Genomic DNA, 19,134 nt, shown 5'->3' with positions numbered 1-19,134 from the left:
TTATTATTACCTGTTCATTTAATTCAATGATAGGCCCATCATTTTTAGAATTTTGTGGTAATGTGTCATACCATTGAGACTGTGATTGAGCTTCTGGTTGTGAAGTTACAGATGCACCAGAATTTCTTCTCAACAATAGTGTTGCACTGTCACGGTTTTTCTTATTTGATGTTTTGGAAGGAGAAGATGCTGGTTTCACCCAAACAGACTGAGCTCTTATACCTGGTGAAACTTTCGTGGGTGTTGAAGGATTGCTAAGTAAAAATAATAAAAATATATCAGCACTAATGTGAAATTCATTATTTACTAGCTATTTAATTTTATATAATCATTAATAAAATACAACTGTATATATTAATTAAATAAAATCATATGTAAAGATATAATGCATATTTAAAGAAATTGCAATCTTAAATCTCCTTTAAATAATTAAAATTTTCATAAACAATTTTTATATTAAATTTATGCAAAATAATTGAAGATCATTATTTAATTCTTTATTATTATGATTTTTCTAAATTATTAGTGTTCACATATAAATAACAAAAATAAAAAATAATGTTTAAAATATAAATATTTACAAATGAATAAAACAATAAACAGGCCAAAGTATTTAAATATCCTATCATTTAATCATATAATTATATTGAAAATTTGTATAACATTATTTTTTTTTCAGTAATCTTTGGAAATAGGACATTTTACTTCTAGTATGCATCGACTGTAGTTTTTTGGTTAATATTTCTGAAAATATTTTGAAAATCTGTATATTCTAACCAGAAGCTAATTATTAAAAAAGTAATAAAAATTAACATTTTAGTTTTCTTATTTTATAATCGATTCTTCTTAATAATGATCTATAATAATGTAAAAAACTTCATAAACTGATTATTCTGCAATGTATGTTGTAAATAGTCTAAGTCAATATATTCATTACATAATTGAATGTATATCAGAGCTAAATCCAAATCCTTCAAACATGCCAAATGCTCTAATTAGTGAAGATACTAGAACGTTGGGGTTTTATACTTTAGAAACTACTTTTTTACTAATAACTTAAATTTTAAATTATTTATTTTCTGTTAAATACTTTTTAGTAAAGTATTCAATAGAATTTTACATTAGTATTTATTGACAGGATTAAAAAAGCATATGTTAATGACATATTTTGAGAATAAAATGGAAATTTTTAATAGAAAAGAAAATCAGGTAAGTAAAAATTAAAAGTTGTGAATCACAATTTAATTATTTTATATTGTATATCACATGTTATTATGTTATTCAAATCAATCAGTTTCAATAAGCTATTCTTTTATTTTAAAAATCATAAAAAATTAATAAAATATTAGTTAAGACAATACCTTGTAGGAAACATTGTTTTTCTTGTCCTGGATTTGTAATTGATTTATCAAAAAAGAAACCAAAGAAAATAAGAATAAAAAATAGTTACATGCTGATAAATTTTCTAAAATATAAAAGGAAAATTAGAAAAACTAGTTTTAAATTATAAAAGAAATTACACAAAGATGTTTTGAATCATGCAAAATAATTCCAATTTTAAAAAAGAAACTTAAAAAAATTTAGTAGTTAAGTTAGTAGTTAAAGAACTAAAGTTATATATTAATGCATTAATAAAGATATAGTAATTAAAAAAAATAATAATAAACATACACTTCTGATGTATTCAGACTTATCTCTGATAGTCTGTCATTTATAGAAACTGGAGCTGAATTAACTGGATAAGTTCTTCTCATTTTTACAGATATTCTTTCTTGCAATTCTGGAGGTGCACTCTAAAAATATTTCAAATTTAAATATTAAAAGATTAAAATTTCATTATATTTTTAATGTACAGTAGAGAGTCGTTAATCCGAATCAATTGGGGACTGGGGTTGTTCGGATTAGTGATTTGTTCGGATAACCGATTATGTATGAAAAAATATATTAACCTGTCTGATGTTCAAATTTTTCTCCATTGCGTGTCGCTTCGTGTTGAATTTTCGTCGATTTTAAGCCTAACGAAAATTTTTATAATAATAATCGAGGCTATTGTATCGTTAAAAATTATTTCTTTATTTTGTACAAACAAAATAAATATATTGAAGAATATAAAAACATGAAAATTATACTTAAGAAGTAAATCTAGTATCAAAAACGTTCGATTCAGCACGACACAGTCTGACTGAAAATCGTTCAGATAACCGGCGATTCGGATTACCAGGGTTCGAATTAACAACTCTCTACTTTATTTTGAATTTTACAGAAAGATAATTTACAAATTAGATGAAAGCTAATTAGTGTAATTTCATATGTATGATCCACATCAGTGTATACCTCAGAAAACTGATAGAACTGAAATATAACTTTCACATAACCTGTACAACTACCCAATATATACCCATGCCTTTGAAGCAGCCAGTAGTACTTATTGATATGCAATTTAGAAAATATATCTCAAACATCAAAATGTTTTTTGTTTCACCTCTATTGGCAATTCATTGTTGATATATATAAATAGTCAAGCCTGAATATTATTTAATAATCAAATCATTAAATGCTAGATTATTCACAAGTAATATTTGACTATTAATAAATAATATAAAATATATATAAATATCATATTCTAAAGGTAGGATGTTAAACTATCTTATGCTAATATTAATAATTATTAAAAGTTAAAATATAGTCTGAATAATCCAGCATTTGGTGACTTAATTCATTGGAGATAACAATAATAATAAAGGTAAAAACATTATATAAGCTACAAGGGGTAAAAAATATTATAAAAGCCTATCATTGAGGTAACTCTATGTACCTTAATATAGATTATTTTTGCATTTATGCAATCAATCAAACTTTAAAAAAAAATAAATAGAAAAAGTATTTTAATATCAATAATATCGATTGCATGCTTAACCAATGTCACATTGGTTAAGCATGCAATCATTCAGTTCCTAAATTTAATTTATTTTACTACTGCATTAATAATAATAATAACCTTTCAAGTTAGAAAACTTGAAAGGTTATTATTATTTAAAATTTTAAACATTATATTCATTTAACTAATATAAAAGTGATTTGTATACTAAAGAGTTAAAAAGATGAAGCAAATAAAGGAAAAGGGTAATGACATCATCATATTTAGTTTCATTTTTTGTAACAAAATGGCTGACAGTAATTTTATGTAAACAAGAAGAAACATTGCAGCTAAGCTGGGTTAGGATTTTAAATGTATATAATTATTTTAATCAACAGAATCACTTTATAGCAATAAAAAAGTAATAAATTAACATAGAATAAATTCAATAAAATAATTGGAAAAGAATTAAATATGAGGTATATGTATATGAGTCTTTGATGATTTTGAGAAAAACTGTGATGATCAATGACTGATAAATGTCTGAAGCGCACAAAATATTTTACATGTTTTCTAACCTAGCCTGAATATACTTCAACTTTCTCAAAATTGCAACAATGTATGCTGCAATTTTTAATGCAATGTCACTTGAGAGAAGTTTCTCTCTAGTTTTTATTGTGATAGTTACATGTGACTGATTGAATTTATTATGATAAACCAGCCACTACTAATCTAGTATTGATTGACATCATGCATGACAACAATCTTGGGTTAAAGACATTGCTGCATCCAAATAAAAAAAAACAATGGTTAATAAAAAAAAATCAAAACATTTTGACAGACTTCTATAAAAGCAAGTGAATTATATCATGTATAGTTTTTATCCCCAAATAGGTTTTCATTTGATAGCAAATTATATACAGTAAGACCCTGCTTAATGCAAGGAATGTGTTCTTAGACAACAAAGCACTAAGTGAAACAGCATTAAACGAGGTCATTTTAATATAGAGTAAATGGGGAAAGGGAAACACGCAACCAAAAATAAGCAAATTTTACTATAACTTTAAATTATTTTTATATAAATTTTTGCATAATAAATGTTAAATAATACATAATCATATGCATACAGAAATGTAAAGTTCATTTTTTGTGACGAAGGTCCTGACTCTTCTGAAATTCTTGTTTTTGTGATAAAGTCATGTAGTTTCATTTGTTGCTTTTTTTTCTTTCCTTAAGCAAATGTCAGTAGCAAGAGATAGCATCCAAAACACCTCGTCTTGCTTTTGCACTCCTTTCAAAATCTGGATCATTTGCTATAATTTGATCAACGATTTTGGTTATCATTACCAAACTTTACTAAGGAAATCTGTAGCAAGTTCTTTGGGTTCTTCGTTTTCAGAATCTTTATTTTCCAGTTCTACACAAACTCCTTGTTCTGCCAGTTCTTGAAGGTCATCGTTGGTAAGGCTCTCACCAGAAACCTGCAGTAACTCCTCAATATCCTGCTTGTTTACATCTCCTGTATCAATTAAGTTGACAATTTGGTCAACTCAACGATACAACAATAGGCTCTTCTCGTTGATTATTCTTGGATACCTCCAGCCATAACTTCTTCCATACTCCGTTCATGCATTTATCAGTCAAATCTTGCCAAGCCATGTCGATATTTCCTATGGCATCCATGATGTTTTATATTATATTATGTCATTATATTTTTTCCAAAATTGCACAAAACAAACATAGATTTAAGGGAAGTACAGTACTACAACGAATTGCCACCTTTTGCTGATTGGTTTATGTTTGAGAATAATCATATTATATATGAATCAATGAAATGCTGCGTTAATTTGAATCAGCATAAATTTTGAGCATCTTTTAGGTTTCAAGCAGACTGCGTTATATTGAATCAGCATTAAGTGAAGTCTTATTGTATGCAACTTTTATCAATGTTCAACTTTCATTTCAAAAAGGTTGCATTGTGTTTAGATAAAAATGCTCTTGGTGACTTTAGGCAAAGAAAAAGCTATTTGATGAATTTATAATTATGAATTAAAATTAGAAGATAACATCATTGCTTAACCTGCATCTTTCAAATTGATTCCCAAACATGCATAATCTGTGGGTTAGACACACAAAATGCGACATATATTTGTAATGCATCTATGAACAGTTACGTTTTATAAATACAGATACACTTTCAGATACTTTATAACTGAATATTGTTAATGTTATGCCATGTTTCACACAAGTAAAGACACTTTCAGTTTTAATCTAACAACGTTTACTTGTAAGTTATTGAAAAAAAAAAAAAAAAAAATACAAGGAGACTTAGCTCTGCTTAATGTACACCTCTTGTCTTTTTAACTCTGGCGCCAATTGACTACAGCACCCCCTTGCATTCTCTCTGGTTTTTGCTTACTAAATTAAATACTCCCCCAACAAATATATTTATAACAAACATAACTTGTAAGTTTCATTAAATGCAGTATTAGAATGTATAACTGTCATAAAATATTCCTTTTAGTATATTTTAAATTGTTCAATTAAATCTTAAAACAAACTGATATTTTTATTAAATTCATTTTTAAATTTATGTCTGACAAAATTTAGAATTAACTATTATTAAATATAAGGAAATGAGAAGAATTGATTCAACTTTATTTTACAAGTGTATGGAAAAAATAACAATAAAACGTAAAAGATTAAAAATTCACTATGTTTAGAAATATTTAAAAATAAATAATGAATTAATTGAACTAGTAAATCAGAAAAATGAAATTTGAACATCAAGTGAAAAAATAAATGGATTGGAATGACAAAATTTTATTTATTTACACTGGTGTGCAAAACTTAAGCAACAATGTAAATTTTAAGTAGATAGCCCTGAAATTGTAGAAAAGGGCTTTTGCGATCAGTACAATGAACACCCAATTCAGTAGAAAGGGGATTCATATGCAAATATCAGGAAGAAGACATCCCAAGTGAAATAAGGGAAGTCAGGGCACGCAGTGCAAGACTACAATAAAAAGAAGGACAAGACACTAGTAAAGACATTTGCTGCAAGTTCGAGTGAGTTTGTATGTGCAGTATGGTTAGAAGAAACCATCTGGACAACTTTACATGTGGTAGAATGATTGGCAAGCTTGAAGAGGGGAGTAGTGTGACGAATGTAGCCCAACAGTTTGAAATCAACAAAAGTGTCGTTTCATGAGCTTGGAAAGCCTTCCAAACCATAGGTACAGCTGTAAGAAAGATTGGTGGTAGTCGTCCAAGAAAAACAATGCCAATGAATGACTGATGTAGCGTCCTGCAGGCAAACAGAGATTGATATCAGTCAACGGGCAACATTGCTCAGAATCTGATTATGGTAACAAAACAAGTGTCACAATTTACTGTGGCCAGATGACTTCATAAAAGTGGACTATTTGCCCGCCACCCTGAATGCTGCATACCATTGACAGCTGCTCATCGATGGCACCATTTAGACTGGTGTAAGGTTTACAAAGAATGGACATCTCATCAATGGAGTCACATCCACTTTACAGATAAGAGTAGTTTCAGTATCACAAGCGATTCTCAATGCCAGTTGATATGGAGAGAAGTAGACACAGTTTTATCCCACTAACATCATGGAAAGAAACCATTATGGTGTTCCTGGGGTGCTTGTTTGGGGAGGCATTATAATGAACAGGTGGACTGACTCCAAATTTTTGACAGAGGTACTGTTACTGGAGATCTCTATTGTCAGCAAGTGATCCTTCCCCCACATGCATTTGTTCTGCGGTGCCATTGGTGCAGACTTCATTTTTATGGACAATAATGCCAGGTCACATTGGACTCTTGCTGTTGAGAAACTTCTAGAAAGCGAAGATATCACTAAAACGGATTGGCCAGCATACTCCCCTGATTTAAATCCCATAGAAAATGTGTAGGATGCTTTAAGGAGATGCCTTTCAGCACGATTATATCTGCTGGAATACACCCAGCAACTGAAATAGATGCTCATTGAGAAATGGGCACTCTTACCTCAATAACTGTTCGATAATCTGGTGTTGAGTATGAAAAGACAGTGCCAAGCAACCATTGCAGTTAAGGGATATCTGTTCATTGTTTTCCCTTTTGGAAAGACAATCATTTGTACCAACTCTACTCTTTCAATACAGCCTTTTTTTGTTTGATTCATACTGTATAGGTTCTATTCATTTTTGCAATAGTATGCTTTCTTCATCCTTTAAGTACAAAATATGGTCTCTGTATTCTGAATTTCATGTCTTCCAGGTGATTTCTTATGGTGTTATGGCAAATAAACAATTGTTGCTTAAGTTTTGAACACCAGTGTATTTAAGAATAGTGTGAGAATTTGAGAGTAGAGAACAATTTTATTTAATCAGTTAAAAATTTATTGAATTAATCAACGATTTAAAGTAATATTTTAACGTCAAAAATGACAGTTTGTCACTTTTCATGGGAAAAAGAAGTAACACTTCCATGGAAAGAGATGTTATCACACATCTCTGACGAACATCTGGCAGTTTGACTCCCCCATATGTCCTGTTAGATGATTTAAACTCCGAATCCCAATTGGAGGAAAGTTGGAATAAAAAAAGGTCAAATCACGAGCAAAGGTCAAATCAGAGGAAGAGGAAACTGCCTGAGAGGAAGACAGAGCTAGAAGAGGACAGCAGTGAAGTAGCGTGGGTGTCAGCCGCCCGGGGCGGAGGAAAATTTCGCCGCCCCTTTAAATAAAATACGGGGAATCCCTACAAGTCAGTACAGTTGTCAGTCGCTACAATGAGCAAGATGTCATTATTATACATTCATTTAAATAAAGGAGATTCCCCAGTTTCGTCACAGAATAAGTAATGAAAAATTCTGTGCTCATTTCAATCGGTCCGAATTGTAGGCGCGACAAAAATATGAAATGATATGGCTCAAATTTTTACAAGATATTATTATTATTTATTGTGAAAAAATGCCGCCCCCTAAAAGTGCCGCCCGGGGTGGGCCGCCCCTGCCGCCCCCACTACGCTATGCCACTGGAGGATAGCCATAAGAAGATTTCTATATAAAAGTCCCATCTCCCTCCTCCGTCTCCATATTATTTGAATTGCAAACCAGAGATATTATTACTCTAGATTATTGTAAACTCTCTCATTTGTCATTTTGTGTCATTTAGAGGTGTATCTCATTTATTTAGTTGATAGTTTATTCCGTTTTGTCATTTGTTAATGCACCTGTCTATTCATTCAATTTATAAGGACACTGATTGAACTTATCAGTGACTTCCCTCCCCACTCACATTTAAGACCCTCCTATATTCCAACGCAATCCAGTGACACCGTGAGCAGGCCCTAATGTCCCGACGACTAGAAGGTTCTACCTTCACACGTAAATCACAATAATAATGTTTTACCATAATGTAATACTCAGCTCTAAACAGCAATGTCCATTAAAATTAAACATAATATTTGTGCACAAAGTAAGACCCAACTCTTGGATCTGTCTAATAAAAAAAAAAAATCTTAATAAATTCCTTATGAAAAATAGACAATTAAGATCCTTAGATGGTTGATTAGATTGTATATGTATGTATATATATATATATATATATATATATATATATATATATATATAAAATAATAGTAGTAAATTAAGACATTAAGACTACTTAAAACTGTCAATTAGATTACAGAGCGTAAAAGAAAATAAAAAATCATAATAGAATATCTATAAAACAGAAAGAAACAGATGACCAAAGAATGATTGTCATGTTTTCTTGGATTACTTCCAAGATGGAAAATGGTAAAATTTTGAAACTCATAAAAACCATCCATTAAGTTAAAATGCAGAAGTTATTAAATAACCCTAATTGATAATTTTAAACGACTATATCTCCTTTCAATGACTGAATTTTAAAACAAAGTTTTATTTAATTTATCAAAATAATAAATTAAAATAACTAAAACAAATTAAATGAACCTGCTTTAAAGTTGAGAATGAAATTATAACATAATAAAAAATAAGTTTACTAATATTAAATTTTTATTTTTTACTGCAATATTTATATATCCATACTATTATAATTATTCGATAGAAATTCCAATGTAATAGACTGATAATTCTTTGTATACATTTTAAAATATTTTTAATAGAATGTAGAGAGTTGTAAATCACAAATCAAAAATAAATAAATTTGATCACGATGTTTTCTTAAACCCATTTATTTTTAAAAATTATTAGCTTACCCTTTTTCCATAATTTTCTTCTACATGTGCACGTAACTTAACAAAGGCATCTTCCATATGTTCATGAAAAGGTTTTAAATTATCTGGAGCTTTTTGCTTATGAATTTGAAGACCAGCTTCTAACAGTGGTATCTAAAACAAATAAAAAAATAATAAATTTAAAATAGAGAAAGAATTAGTTTAATTTATTTTAGTTTTCAGATTATATTTATAAATTCTTAAATAAATTTTTATTATTTAAAAGTTGATAGTATATTGTTAATTTTATTACATTTCAACTTATAATAATAATAATAAACTTTTTACTTAGATTTTAAAATAATTTACTTGGCAAGCAATGAGATCTTTTAACTTCTGTATGCTTTCTTTATCTCTTCTAGTTGGATTTTTCAGTGCATATTCTTCCGTAAAAAAAGCCTGAACAAATTTCAATGTTTTAGAAATATTTATTAAAAATTATTAATATTTGTTTGATTTAAATATGAAATTATACCTTATAATTTACAATTCCACCCATAACTGCAGCATCTACAATTCCATTTAATAACATACTCAATGGATTAATTGGTAATGAGGGATCAGCTCTATGTTGAAGTACAGAATTTTTAATTTTATTATTAGTACTCTCCATGCTTTCTATGGCATTTTCTAAAGGACTTATCTCTATGGTTTCTTGTGAAGTTACCTGAAACCAACGTAAAATCCCTGGTAACAGATATGCAGTTATAAGATTTGTTCGTTCTAACCACATGGTAGCAAATTCATTATCGGAATCTTTTTCACCTTTTCTCACTCGTCTAGAATAAGTAAATTTCTGTACTTCATTTACTTTATAATATTTTAATATTTGTTCATGTACAGTTTTTCCACTAAAACTTTCTCTTTTATGCATGACTGGATCTACTTTATTAACTTGTAAATATTGATGTGAGGATTCCATGATATCATCACCTGGAGGAGCTAATGTTTTCATTACTATTGCAGTTGGAAACTGATTTAGTAGACGACTGTTGAAGTCTGTTAACCTTTCATATTCTTTACCACGATATATGAACACTTTATTTTGAAGAAAGGTGGGAAAGCCTTTCCCATAATAAGCAACTCTGAAATATTCAGGTTCAGGACGAACCTGTTTCATAATATTGTCATAAAATACTGCCATATGATTTAATAAATTACTAAGTTGTATATAATCAAATATTTCATTTTCATATTGCATGCATAATTCTTTACAGAGATGTAAACCTGCTTCCCATAATTTACCCTTATCAAAATAATTTATTATATCATAATATAATTTTTCTTTAAGTTCTCTATGAGTTTCACAGTTAGGATATTTATCATTTTTGAGAATTTGAGGTAGAATTTCATCTGACCAACGAAGAAGTTTGGCATGTAATTTTAAAGTAAAAGCAGCTTCCACGTAATTATCACACTCTAAATGAAGATCACATAGTTTATACAGATAGCGTATATACATTTCCTTTCGATTTATTTCATGATAAAATTCCTATAAAATTTAAAAGCATTTTAATATTACTTTAATAATATTTTTTAAAATTATAAATTTAATAAAAAAATAATTAATAAATTATAAACTGCTTACCAATAAGTTAACAGTGCAACTCATTCGATTTTCTTTATTTTCATCAGTTATAATAGCTCTGTATTCAAGTAGACGCCTCATTAAACGGACAACTGTTTTAACAAATCTTAAACCTTGTTCATGCATTGTTGCATGATTTTCACAAAGATTGCAAAGTCTAAATGTATGTTAATTAAAATGCTGTTTAATATTTGTGTCATTATACATAAATTTTTAAAATAAAAATTTAATAACAAGAAAATTTAAGAAAAAAACTGGTTTTTGAAAAAATATTAAGAAGTTTTTACATACATTTCAAAGAATAACTCTTTGTACTGTTCATCACCACGTCCACCTTCAACCAACATATCTAGCTGAGTAATCATTTCATTTTCAAACTGAAAATAATATAATACATAAACACTAAATAACAAATTTTATGATTCAAACTGATTTTTATTGCATCATTACCAATAAAATTTCAGATAAAATAAATTAGTTTATAATGAGAAAATAATTTATCCCTATTTCAAATATTGAGATTAATCAAACAATTTATTAAGGTTTAAAAGGTTATTAAGGTTTTAAGCAAACTAAATACTTCAAATAAATATGTGATGGATTCTAATTCTTTCCGAGAGAATACTAAAATAAAATCTCTTTAATAATTCAAATCATAGAAATTAAGAAATTTGTCAAAAACAATTCAAAGATATTATGAAAACTTTTTGACAATAATTATGTATCCAAAATATTGAAATATTGTGTAAACATATTATATACATTCAAAGTATTATATCATAACATAAGTCTGAAATTACATTTCTAATATTCATATTTGGAATATTTTTTAAAAATCTTAGTAAACAAAGAGCAATAGAAAGATTACATCAAAAGATTGTAAGGAAGAAGGCAAAACTAGAGAAAATATAATACTGTATAAATATTTTAAGTCTGGTACTTATCATTGAAAAGGGTAAATAGTATCATCATCAATTTAATTGAAGATTTTAAGATATAATTTGCTAAATTATTTTTAGAGCAGAATTCAAAACACAAAATAATAACAGTCTTAGCTATCAGATACTTTCTCCACTTACATAATGTACAACATAATTTTTCAAGAAAAACTGTTAAAACTTATATCTATAAAAATAAACCATAACTTGATATTTAATGTTTCTTATAAAAATAAATTTCTGGAATAAGTAATTTCATTTCTTATATTTAAATCATGTTCTATGTTTCATGATAAATAAAATTAATAGTAAAGATTATAATAATATGTAATCTTTACTATTACTATAATATATAATAATTAACAATAATATTTTAAATAACTAGCCCTTTTCTTGTGAAAAAATAGCATTTTAAAAATATTTTTCTTATCTTATATCCAAATATTCCTGTAATAAATAAAGGAATTTTCAAGTCTTATTCTCATTTTATGAAAAATTATTGTGATGAAAAAAATTCTAATTAAGAAATTAGCCCAACTGAATTGTAAAATAACACAACAAACAATGTCTATTTAGAATGTCACATGTCTAAACTTATTAATTAAATTTTAAACTAAAAATTCAAAAATTATGAAATTAAATGACTATCTACAATAGACGTTTGTAACAAAACTATTACATAAATTAATTTTAAAATTTGATTATTAAATATTATTTACTATTACAGAATAATTTAGTGTGTGTTCTAATTGAGAATCAGTCATAATATATTTATTTTTCTTTATATATTTAATTCAAAATAAAAGTGAACAAATATTCAATTAAAAAATAGTAATAATGATATATTCAAACAATATATTGTAATATTGTTTTCAAAACTTATTATTATTGTTATTATTTATCATAAGTACAATAAATCTGATATTCTATATTAATTTTGTCCATAGAAATGATGTCTCAATGGATCATAAATTTGTACTTATTTTTTCAAGAATGCATTTCCCGTTACAAACAAAGAATAAAAAGTATATATAAATCATTTAAACGAGAAGAAAAAAATCTAGGAAACTATATTTTATTTTACAGTCTAAATCAATGGCTCTTAATCTTTACCACTGTCCACATTCTTTGAACTTTTAAAATGTGTTCTCATACCCTTACAAAAAATTAAATATATTTTTAAAAGAATAGGGGTTGTCTCATTTTTTAACATATATTTCAGCATGACTTCAAGTACTTCTATAGAAATTAAGAAAGAAAATTTCTCTCTGCTCATTCATCAACATAAAAATGCTTAGGTTGATGATAGAAATTTATAATGGAAAAAAAAAAACAGATATAAAATAATAATAGATTTTAAGGCTGAAGTAGAATAAATAATGACAATTTTTCAATAAATATTTATAACAAAACTAACTTTATTTCTGTTAGTAATTAACTGTATATTTGTAAATATTTCAGATACAAAAACATGCATCATCAAAAAAGATATCTTGCATCTTAGAGCTTGAAGTATCCAAGATTAAGAATTACTGATTTAAATTAATAAATTACCTCATGAAAATTTCCTTTAATTTCTCTATTATGAATATAAAATTCATCATGAAAAGATGTAGAAGTACGTTGAGAATAAAATTCGCATTGCATCATATCAAAAAAAATAGGTATTGTTGCCTTTCTCAGTTCTGCTTCTGGAATTAATGTCATTTCTAGAAAAGGACCAACCATACCAGGCACAAAGTGTTGTTTATTTGCACCTAAATAAATACAAAAAAAAAAAAAAATTCTTCAAGTATATGTAATAAAAACATTAATGCTTATTAAATAAAATTTACCTAAATTGAACCACATAGATCTTATTTCAAAACCAGTTTCTCTTCTCATGTCTTTGTACCTAAGCATTAAATTACAGTTAGGCAAATTAGTCTCATATAGCATAATAATAATAAATTCTTTTCAATTAACAATAAGTTTAATAATGTAGCAAAAATGAACTAAATCACACAAATATATATGATTACAATTGTAAAATTTTATATTTTATGATATACTAGTTACTATTTTATTTAAGTTTTTGCATAAATATACCAAAATAATGATACCAATATAACATAGATACAATATACAGTATAGGCATCATATAAAATGACTCAAAATAATATAAAATTGCTTAGTTAAAAGTTGGCTTCCCATTTTACTAATTTCAAATTTGTAACAAAATTTGTAAGTCTCCAGAAATAAAGCTATAATTTGTGACAGCAGTGAGAAAGATGACACTACCCCTCTCCTTAAAGTAATAGATGCTTTAGTGATATAACATAAACCACATTTCTATGGATGGAAACAGAAAATGTAAACAAATTATATCCTTCATTTTACATTAAAAAGGAAATCAGTTATTGACATTATAAAAAAACCAAGGAAACACCAAAAAAGTTAATTCAAAATTCATTTTATTAAGAAAACTGTAATAAAATCAAACATTTTTTAATATTAAAATATGTATCTTGTTATTTCATAATTTTTTAAATTTAAAATCAATGGAAGATTAAGACCTTTCAGAACCTTTTGGCATAGAAGATTGAGCCCCCTCTACATAATTTTATGACATCATAAACTAATAATGTTTAATTCTAACTATAGAATTATGTATAAATTATGATAATTGCAACAGTAAATTTTACTGTTGCAATTATTTTTTTCAATTTTGGGACCTCTAGGCATGTCTCGTGTCTAGTGGGCAATCAAGACTTGCAAGGCCGCTGCTAGCAATTGTGGAGCCTAGGTATTGTGAAATGCGAGGCCCCTTAAAAATATACATTACTGACAAGACTACGTCTTGTTTATAAAGTCGTATTGATGACTGAGTAACCAGCTTAGAGGTATGAAGGAGTACATGTCAGGAGTTGCACTTTGGCACAGAGTATTAAGTGCCCAAATCATGCACACACAAAAAAAACCAGACTTGTAGGTACTCAGGGGACCAAGAATTGAGTCAAAATAAAATACAAAATGGTGACTCTCTCTATAAACAGACAGTAGTGCGAGATTTGTGCATGCAATGCTCGTTAGGAAGCTGGAAATGCAAATGTTTCTAAATCGAATTTTGACAAATGAATCTTTGAAAAAACCCATTTACCTGTTCCATGTATTCCCGACATATCTCTGGTCGCCACATGCTGATCTTGACCGGTTGACCCGAGACAGGCATAGGACTTTTTGGAATGTTTTTGAAAGTAGATGGCACTAGTCGTTATAATTTTATATTAAAACTAACTTCTGAAATATAATTTGTTGTGATCTCGCTTAGTAGTGAGTCTCTGAGACATAGCCTTGTCCCAAGTATGGCTTTGCCGTTTTACTTGTTTTTTAAAATAAAATTGTGGTAAAAAGTATATAAATTTAAAATAAAGATATTTCTTTGGTCTATGTATATGAAAAATACAATAATAAAATTAAACACATTATATAAATTTAAAATATTACGAAGTTTTAAAAAATCACATATAAAAATTAAGAAAAGTATTAATTAAAATAATAATATAAAATTTATTGCATGTTCTTTGATTTAAGCCAAATCTTTAATTATATCATAAAAATCTAATTTCTCACACATTTTGTGTTCTATCCATGATACTTAAATTTGGGAAGGAATCTGCAATTTACACAGCATATTTAAAACATTGTAATGGAGTTGCATTAGTTATATCATTGCAGTATAGGCACAAAATATTTTAATTTTGTCATATAAATTGTCACCGTTACATCCCGATTATTACCATTCCTTAGTGCTACATATAAATCTGTGCAATGATTCATAAGGTTATCCTCATTGGTCATCTTTAATATAGAAATATTGTAAAGAAAACAAAAAATGGCACTGCTCTTCAATTTGCTTAAATCTTTCTTCTGTAGAGATTATTCCTCAATCTACCATTGTCAATCTCTTTAATAGTGACATTACAAACTGAAATCAGTGTCAATTTTTTCACACTTTACTTATTTACTGCAGTTAAAAAATCACACCAAATAACTGCTAATAACATATTCAAAATTACAGTAATTTTAAATATTTTTAAGCTTTTCAATTTTTCTATGGAATTTTATCACAACAAACAGTTTTTATGACATTTTCGTCACAGCTATTTAACATTAACATTAATATTAAATACTTTAATTCTTTTAAAATATGTTGGAGTAATCACACAAACATGGGTGAACATAGATTATAATAAACCTGTGTTCCACACATCTCTGTGTTATTACTCTGACATCAATAGTGTGTGATAAGTCCTCCATAGAGTCATAACTTAGTGCTCATAGATTCATATTTTAAAGTATTACCATTTTCTGTGGTATAAATGCCTAAATATGATGCAGTTCAATATATTTCCGATGGATGTACTTTGGACTTTTTTTACACCAAATGGTGTAAAAGAAGTCAAAAACTAAATGTCTGAAGGGTGAGATGCTTTTAAGTATGAAGCCCTGGACAAGTGCCCCAGTTACCTGCTCTAATGGCAGTACTGAAGACTTGTGATAATGATAGAATGTATTTTAGTTTAAGTTAGTATTTTCTTTCTTAGCAATAAAACTTTTATTTTCATGAAATCCTTATTTTCAGAAAAAAAAAAAAAAAAATTATACATTAAGATTATTATGACATCTATTTCAGCAAAAATATCTGGTAAGGGCTCTTGACTAACTTTTTCCATCATTCAAACAGGAGATTAAGGGGAACAGAAAGAAAGTTGAATAATTTTCAATTTACTACAATATAAAGTTTAAATAAAAGCTTAGAAAGAGTAACTTTAAAAGATTGAATTATAAGAAATTCCTCTATTTTTTTTTTTTTTAAAAGAATGTTTAAGTTTAGAAATGAATTATTATAGAAAGAAACAATAAGAGTTTGGCATAAAGTCAGAATTGTCAGAATTGTGTATAATGTCATCAGTTACAAGAGTTAATTAAAAAATTATTTTTATATTAATTATTATAAAAAGCAAAACCTTTATTTTTGAGGTAGGAATGAATTTAGAAAAAAATTATAAATGCCAATAATGAGTAAAATTTTCATTTGATTGATTTGTCATCTCTAAATATATTTGATTTAAAAAAATCAATTGAACTGGAACAAATCTCTATCATCAACATGAAGCATCAAAGAAAGGATCTTACAATAATACTTCAGATTTAACTTTGAATGACTAATTGAATAAAAAAATAACTAATTGAATAAAAATTGAAAAATTAACTATTTAAATTATTAATATATTACTGTAATTTTATTAAATTAACAATACCTTGATATAATTTTATTTCTTTTATTCTGAGAAAAATTTTCCAGTTGCAAAGCTTCTTGAGTCAAAAAAGATATGGCACAATGAAAAAAATTGTTCCAAACCTAAAAATTTGAAATAATTTTATTTCTTAATTTAATATTTTATATTTTTTGATATAATATAAAAACAACGATATTAATAATAACTGAATATATACAAGAATGAAAGTAAATAAAAACTGTGTTATGGATTGTAAACTAAAGAATGATATAAAAATAAATTCAATGTTATTGTCAGACTTTCTTCAAAACTACTTACTATTAGTTTTTTTTACCAAAACATTTGCTATAGAAATATCCAAACATTTGTTTTCATATCATATCTAATTAGATTATTCTTTCATATCCAAACATTATAGTATAAATTTATTTACTTGTACAATTTTTCTCTGTAGTATGCTGTTTATTTGCTTGTAGCAAATATGCTGTAGCTGCTGAACATTTTCTTATATTATAAGAACAGACATTAAAGTAAAATTACAACAGCTATATTTCATGAATTATATCTTTACATAAAGTGTAAAGTGTTCTCAATCAGCAAAACAATTAAGTTAACAAATTTATTTGAATACAGAAATTGAAATAATGCATTTAAAAACTATGACTAGGCTGCAAAGTCAATCTTATAGACAACAAAAACATTACAGGAAAAATCAAGGAAAATAGAAAATCAACGAAAGAATGAAAAAAAATATTGGCAGAAATTCGAAGATCTACAAATAAATTGGAAAAATGTAAAAGTAATAGAAAAGATAAACGAAGAGAGTTTATAAATAGCTGAAAAACTAAATATTTGAAGAAATCTTAATTCTTTTTACCTGTATATCCTTACATACTAAGATCTCCTCCCTTTGCTAATCAGAAACTGCTGGTATAATAAGTTCTATTAATAAACAATGTCCAAGTAGACAACATATGCACAGAAATTTGGAGAAATTATCCAAGAAAAGCAATTAATATAAAAGACACAAACAAGCTGTTACCAATGCAAAACTAACAGAATACTAAAAATATATGAAAAACATCTAAAAACAAAACACTTCAAATGAATCACACAATACAATATTTGTCATATATTATACAAAACTACTTTGATTACAAAGTTATACAGAATGCAAGTTCTAGAGATTATCTGTCACATTTTCCAAAAATGATTGATCAATGTCTGCATGTGATTATAAAGATTGTTACAATTTTTGATGAATTTTTATTGAATTTTTGTTCATAAAATTTGATGCTCTGAAGTTTGGTAAGTGAAAGTCTGAAAACATTTTAAAATGGCTATTTAAATTTAATTAATATCTTATTCTGTAGTAAGAAAATCATTATTAAAATTGATTTATTGTTTAGAACAACTAAACATTAATAAAAAAAAAATTCTTAAAATGTTAATAAATAAAAGTGTCTATCCTTCTATATGAAAATAATCATCAATGCAGAATTATGCTATTGGGTTGTTCGGAAAGTAATTTCGTTTTTTTATTACTAGAGGAATTAGATGCCAATTTTCTTTTAAACCACATTTTCATTATATATTTCGACAGCTGACATTTTAAGGCTTATTTGTAAAAAATTTTGTTTGATTCTGTACAATTGTTTTTTTTCCGGTGACCCATCAAATATGGAAAATCAAAGCATAATTTTCGGCATATTTTGCTTTTTTATAACTAAAAAATCAAAATGCCGTTCAAACAAGAAAAAAATTTTGGTACGTGTTTGGAGAAGATGTGTTGAGAGAAAGACAGTGCCAAAACTGGTTTACAAAATTGCGTTCTGGCAATTTTAATATCAAAGATACACCACATTCTGGATGGCCATTTGAAGCCAATGAAAACAAAATAAAGGTACTGATTGAAGCAATCTGCCGTATAACAACACGTGAAATCACTAAGAGATTAAATCTGTTAAATTGAACCATTTATTATTACTTAAAACGAATTGGTTTTGTTTCAAAGCTCGATATATGGGTTCCACATGTTATTAAAGAGAGATGCTCTCTATGGTTGGATTTAAAAAAAAATTTTTTTTTTGAGCTTTTACCAGACAATTTAACAATTGATTCGAAAGTGTACTGCCATCGAGTAAACAAATTGAGTAATATCATCAAACAGAAAAGGCCAGAATTGATCAACAAACAAAGTGTAGTG

General features: G+C 27.1%; 1 protein-coding gene across 1 annotated transcript in view; it reads right to left on the bottom strand.

Moving 5' to 3' along the window:
- The window catches only part of LOC136982294 (dedicator of cytokinesis protein 1-like), a 55,124-nt gene that overhangs the window by 2,482 nt on the left and 33,508 nt on the right, over positions 1 to 19,134 (bottom strand). Inside the window, exons 18-28 of the mRNA XM_067278774.1 lie at positions 16,950 to 17,050; positions 13,482 to 13,540; positions 13,201 to 13,403; positions 11,000 to 11,085; positions 10,709 to 10,865; positions 9,596 to 10,612; positions 9,430 to 9,519; positions 9,103 to 9,234; positions 1,672 to 1,793; positions 1,362 to 1,388; positions 11 to 254 (exon numbers count right to left, since the gene is read on the bottom strand). Coding sequence (XP_067134875.1) covers positions 11 to 254; positions 1,362 to 1,388; positions 1,672 to 1,793; positions 9,103 to 9,234; positions 9,430 to 9,519; positions 9,596 to 10,612; positions 10,709 to 10,865; positions 11,000 to 11,085; positions 13,201 to 13,403; positions 13,482 to 13,540; positions 16,950 to 17,050 — 2,238 coding nt within the window. The remainder of the gene's footprint in view (positions 1 to 10; positions 255 to 1,361; positions 1,389 to 1,671; positions 1,794 to 9,102; positions 9,235 to 9,429; positions 9,520 to 9,595; positions 10,613 to 10,708; positions 10,866 to 10,999; positions 11,086 to 13,200; positions 13,404 to 13,481; positions 13,541 to 16,949; positions 17,051 to 19,134) is intronic.

This window comes from Centruroides vittatus, unplaced genomic scaffold, assembly GCF_030686945.1.
Source record: "Centruroides vittatus isolate TY-2023 unplaced genomic scaffold, ASM3068694v2 contig_1168, whole genome shotgun sequence".
In the NCBI taxonomy this organism is placed as follows: domain Eukaryota; kingdom Metazoa; phylum Arthropoda; class Arachnida; order Scorpiones; family Buthidae; genus Centruroides; species Centruroides vittatus.
Note: the sequence above shows the minus strand (reverse complement) of the source record. Positions and strands in the feature narration are given on the sequence as shown.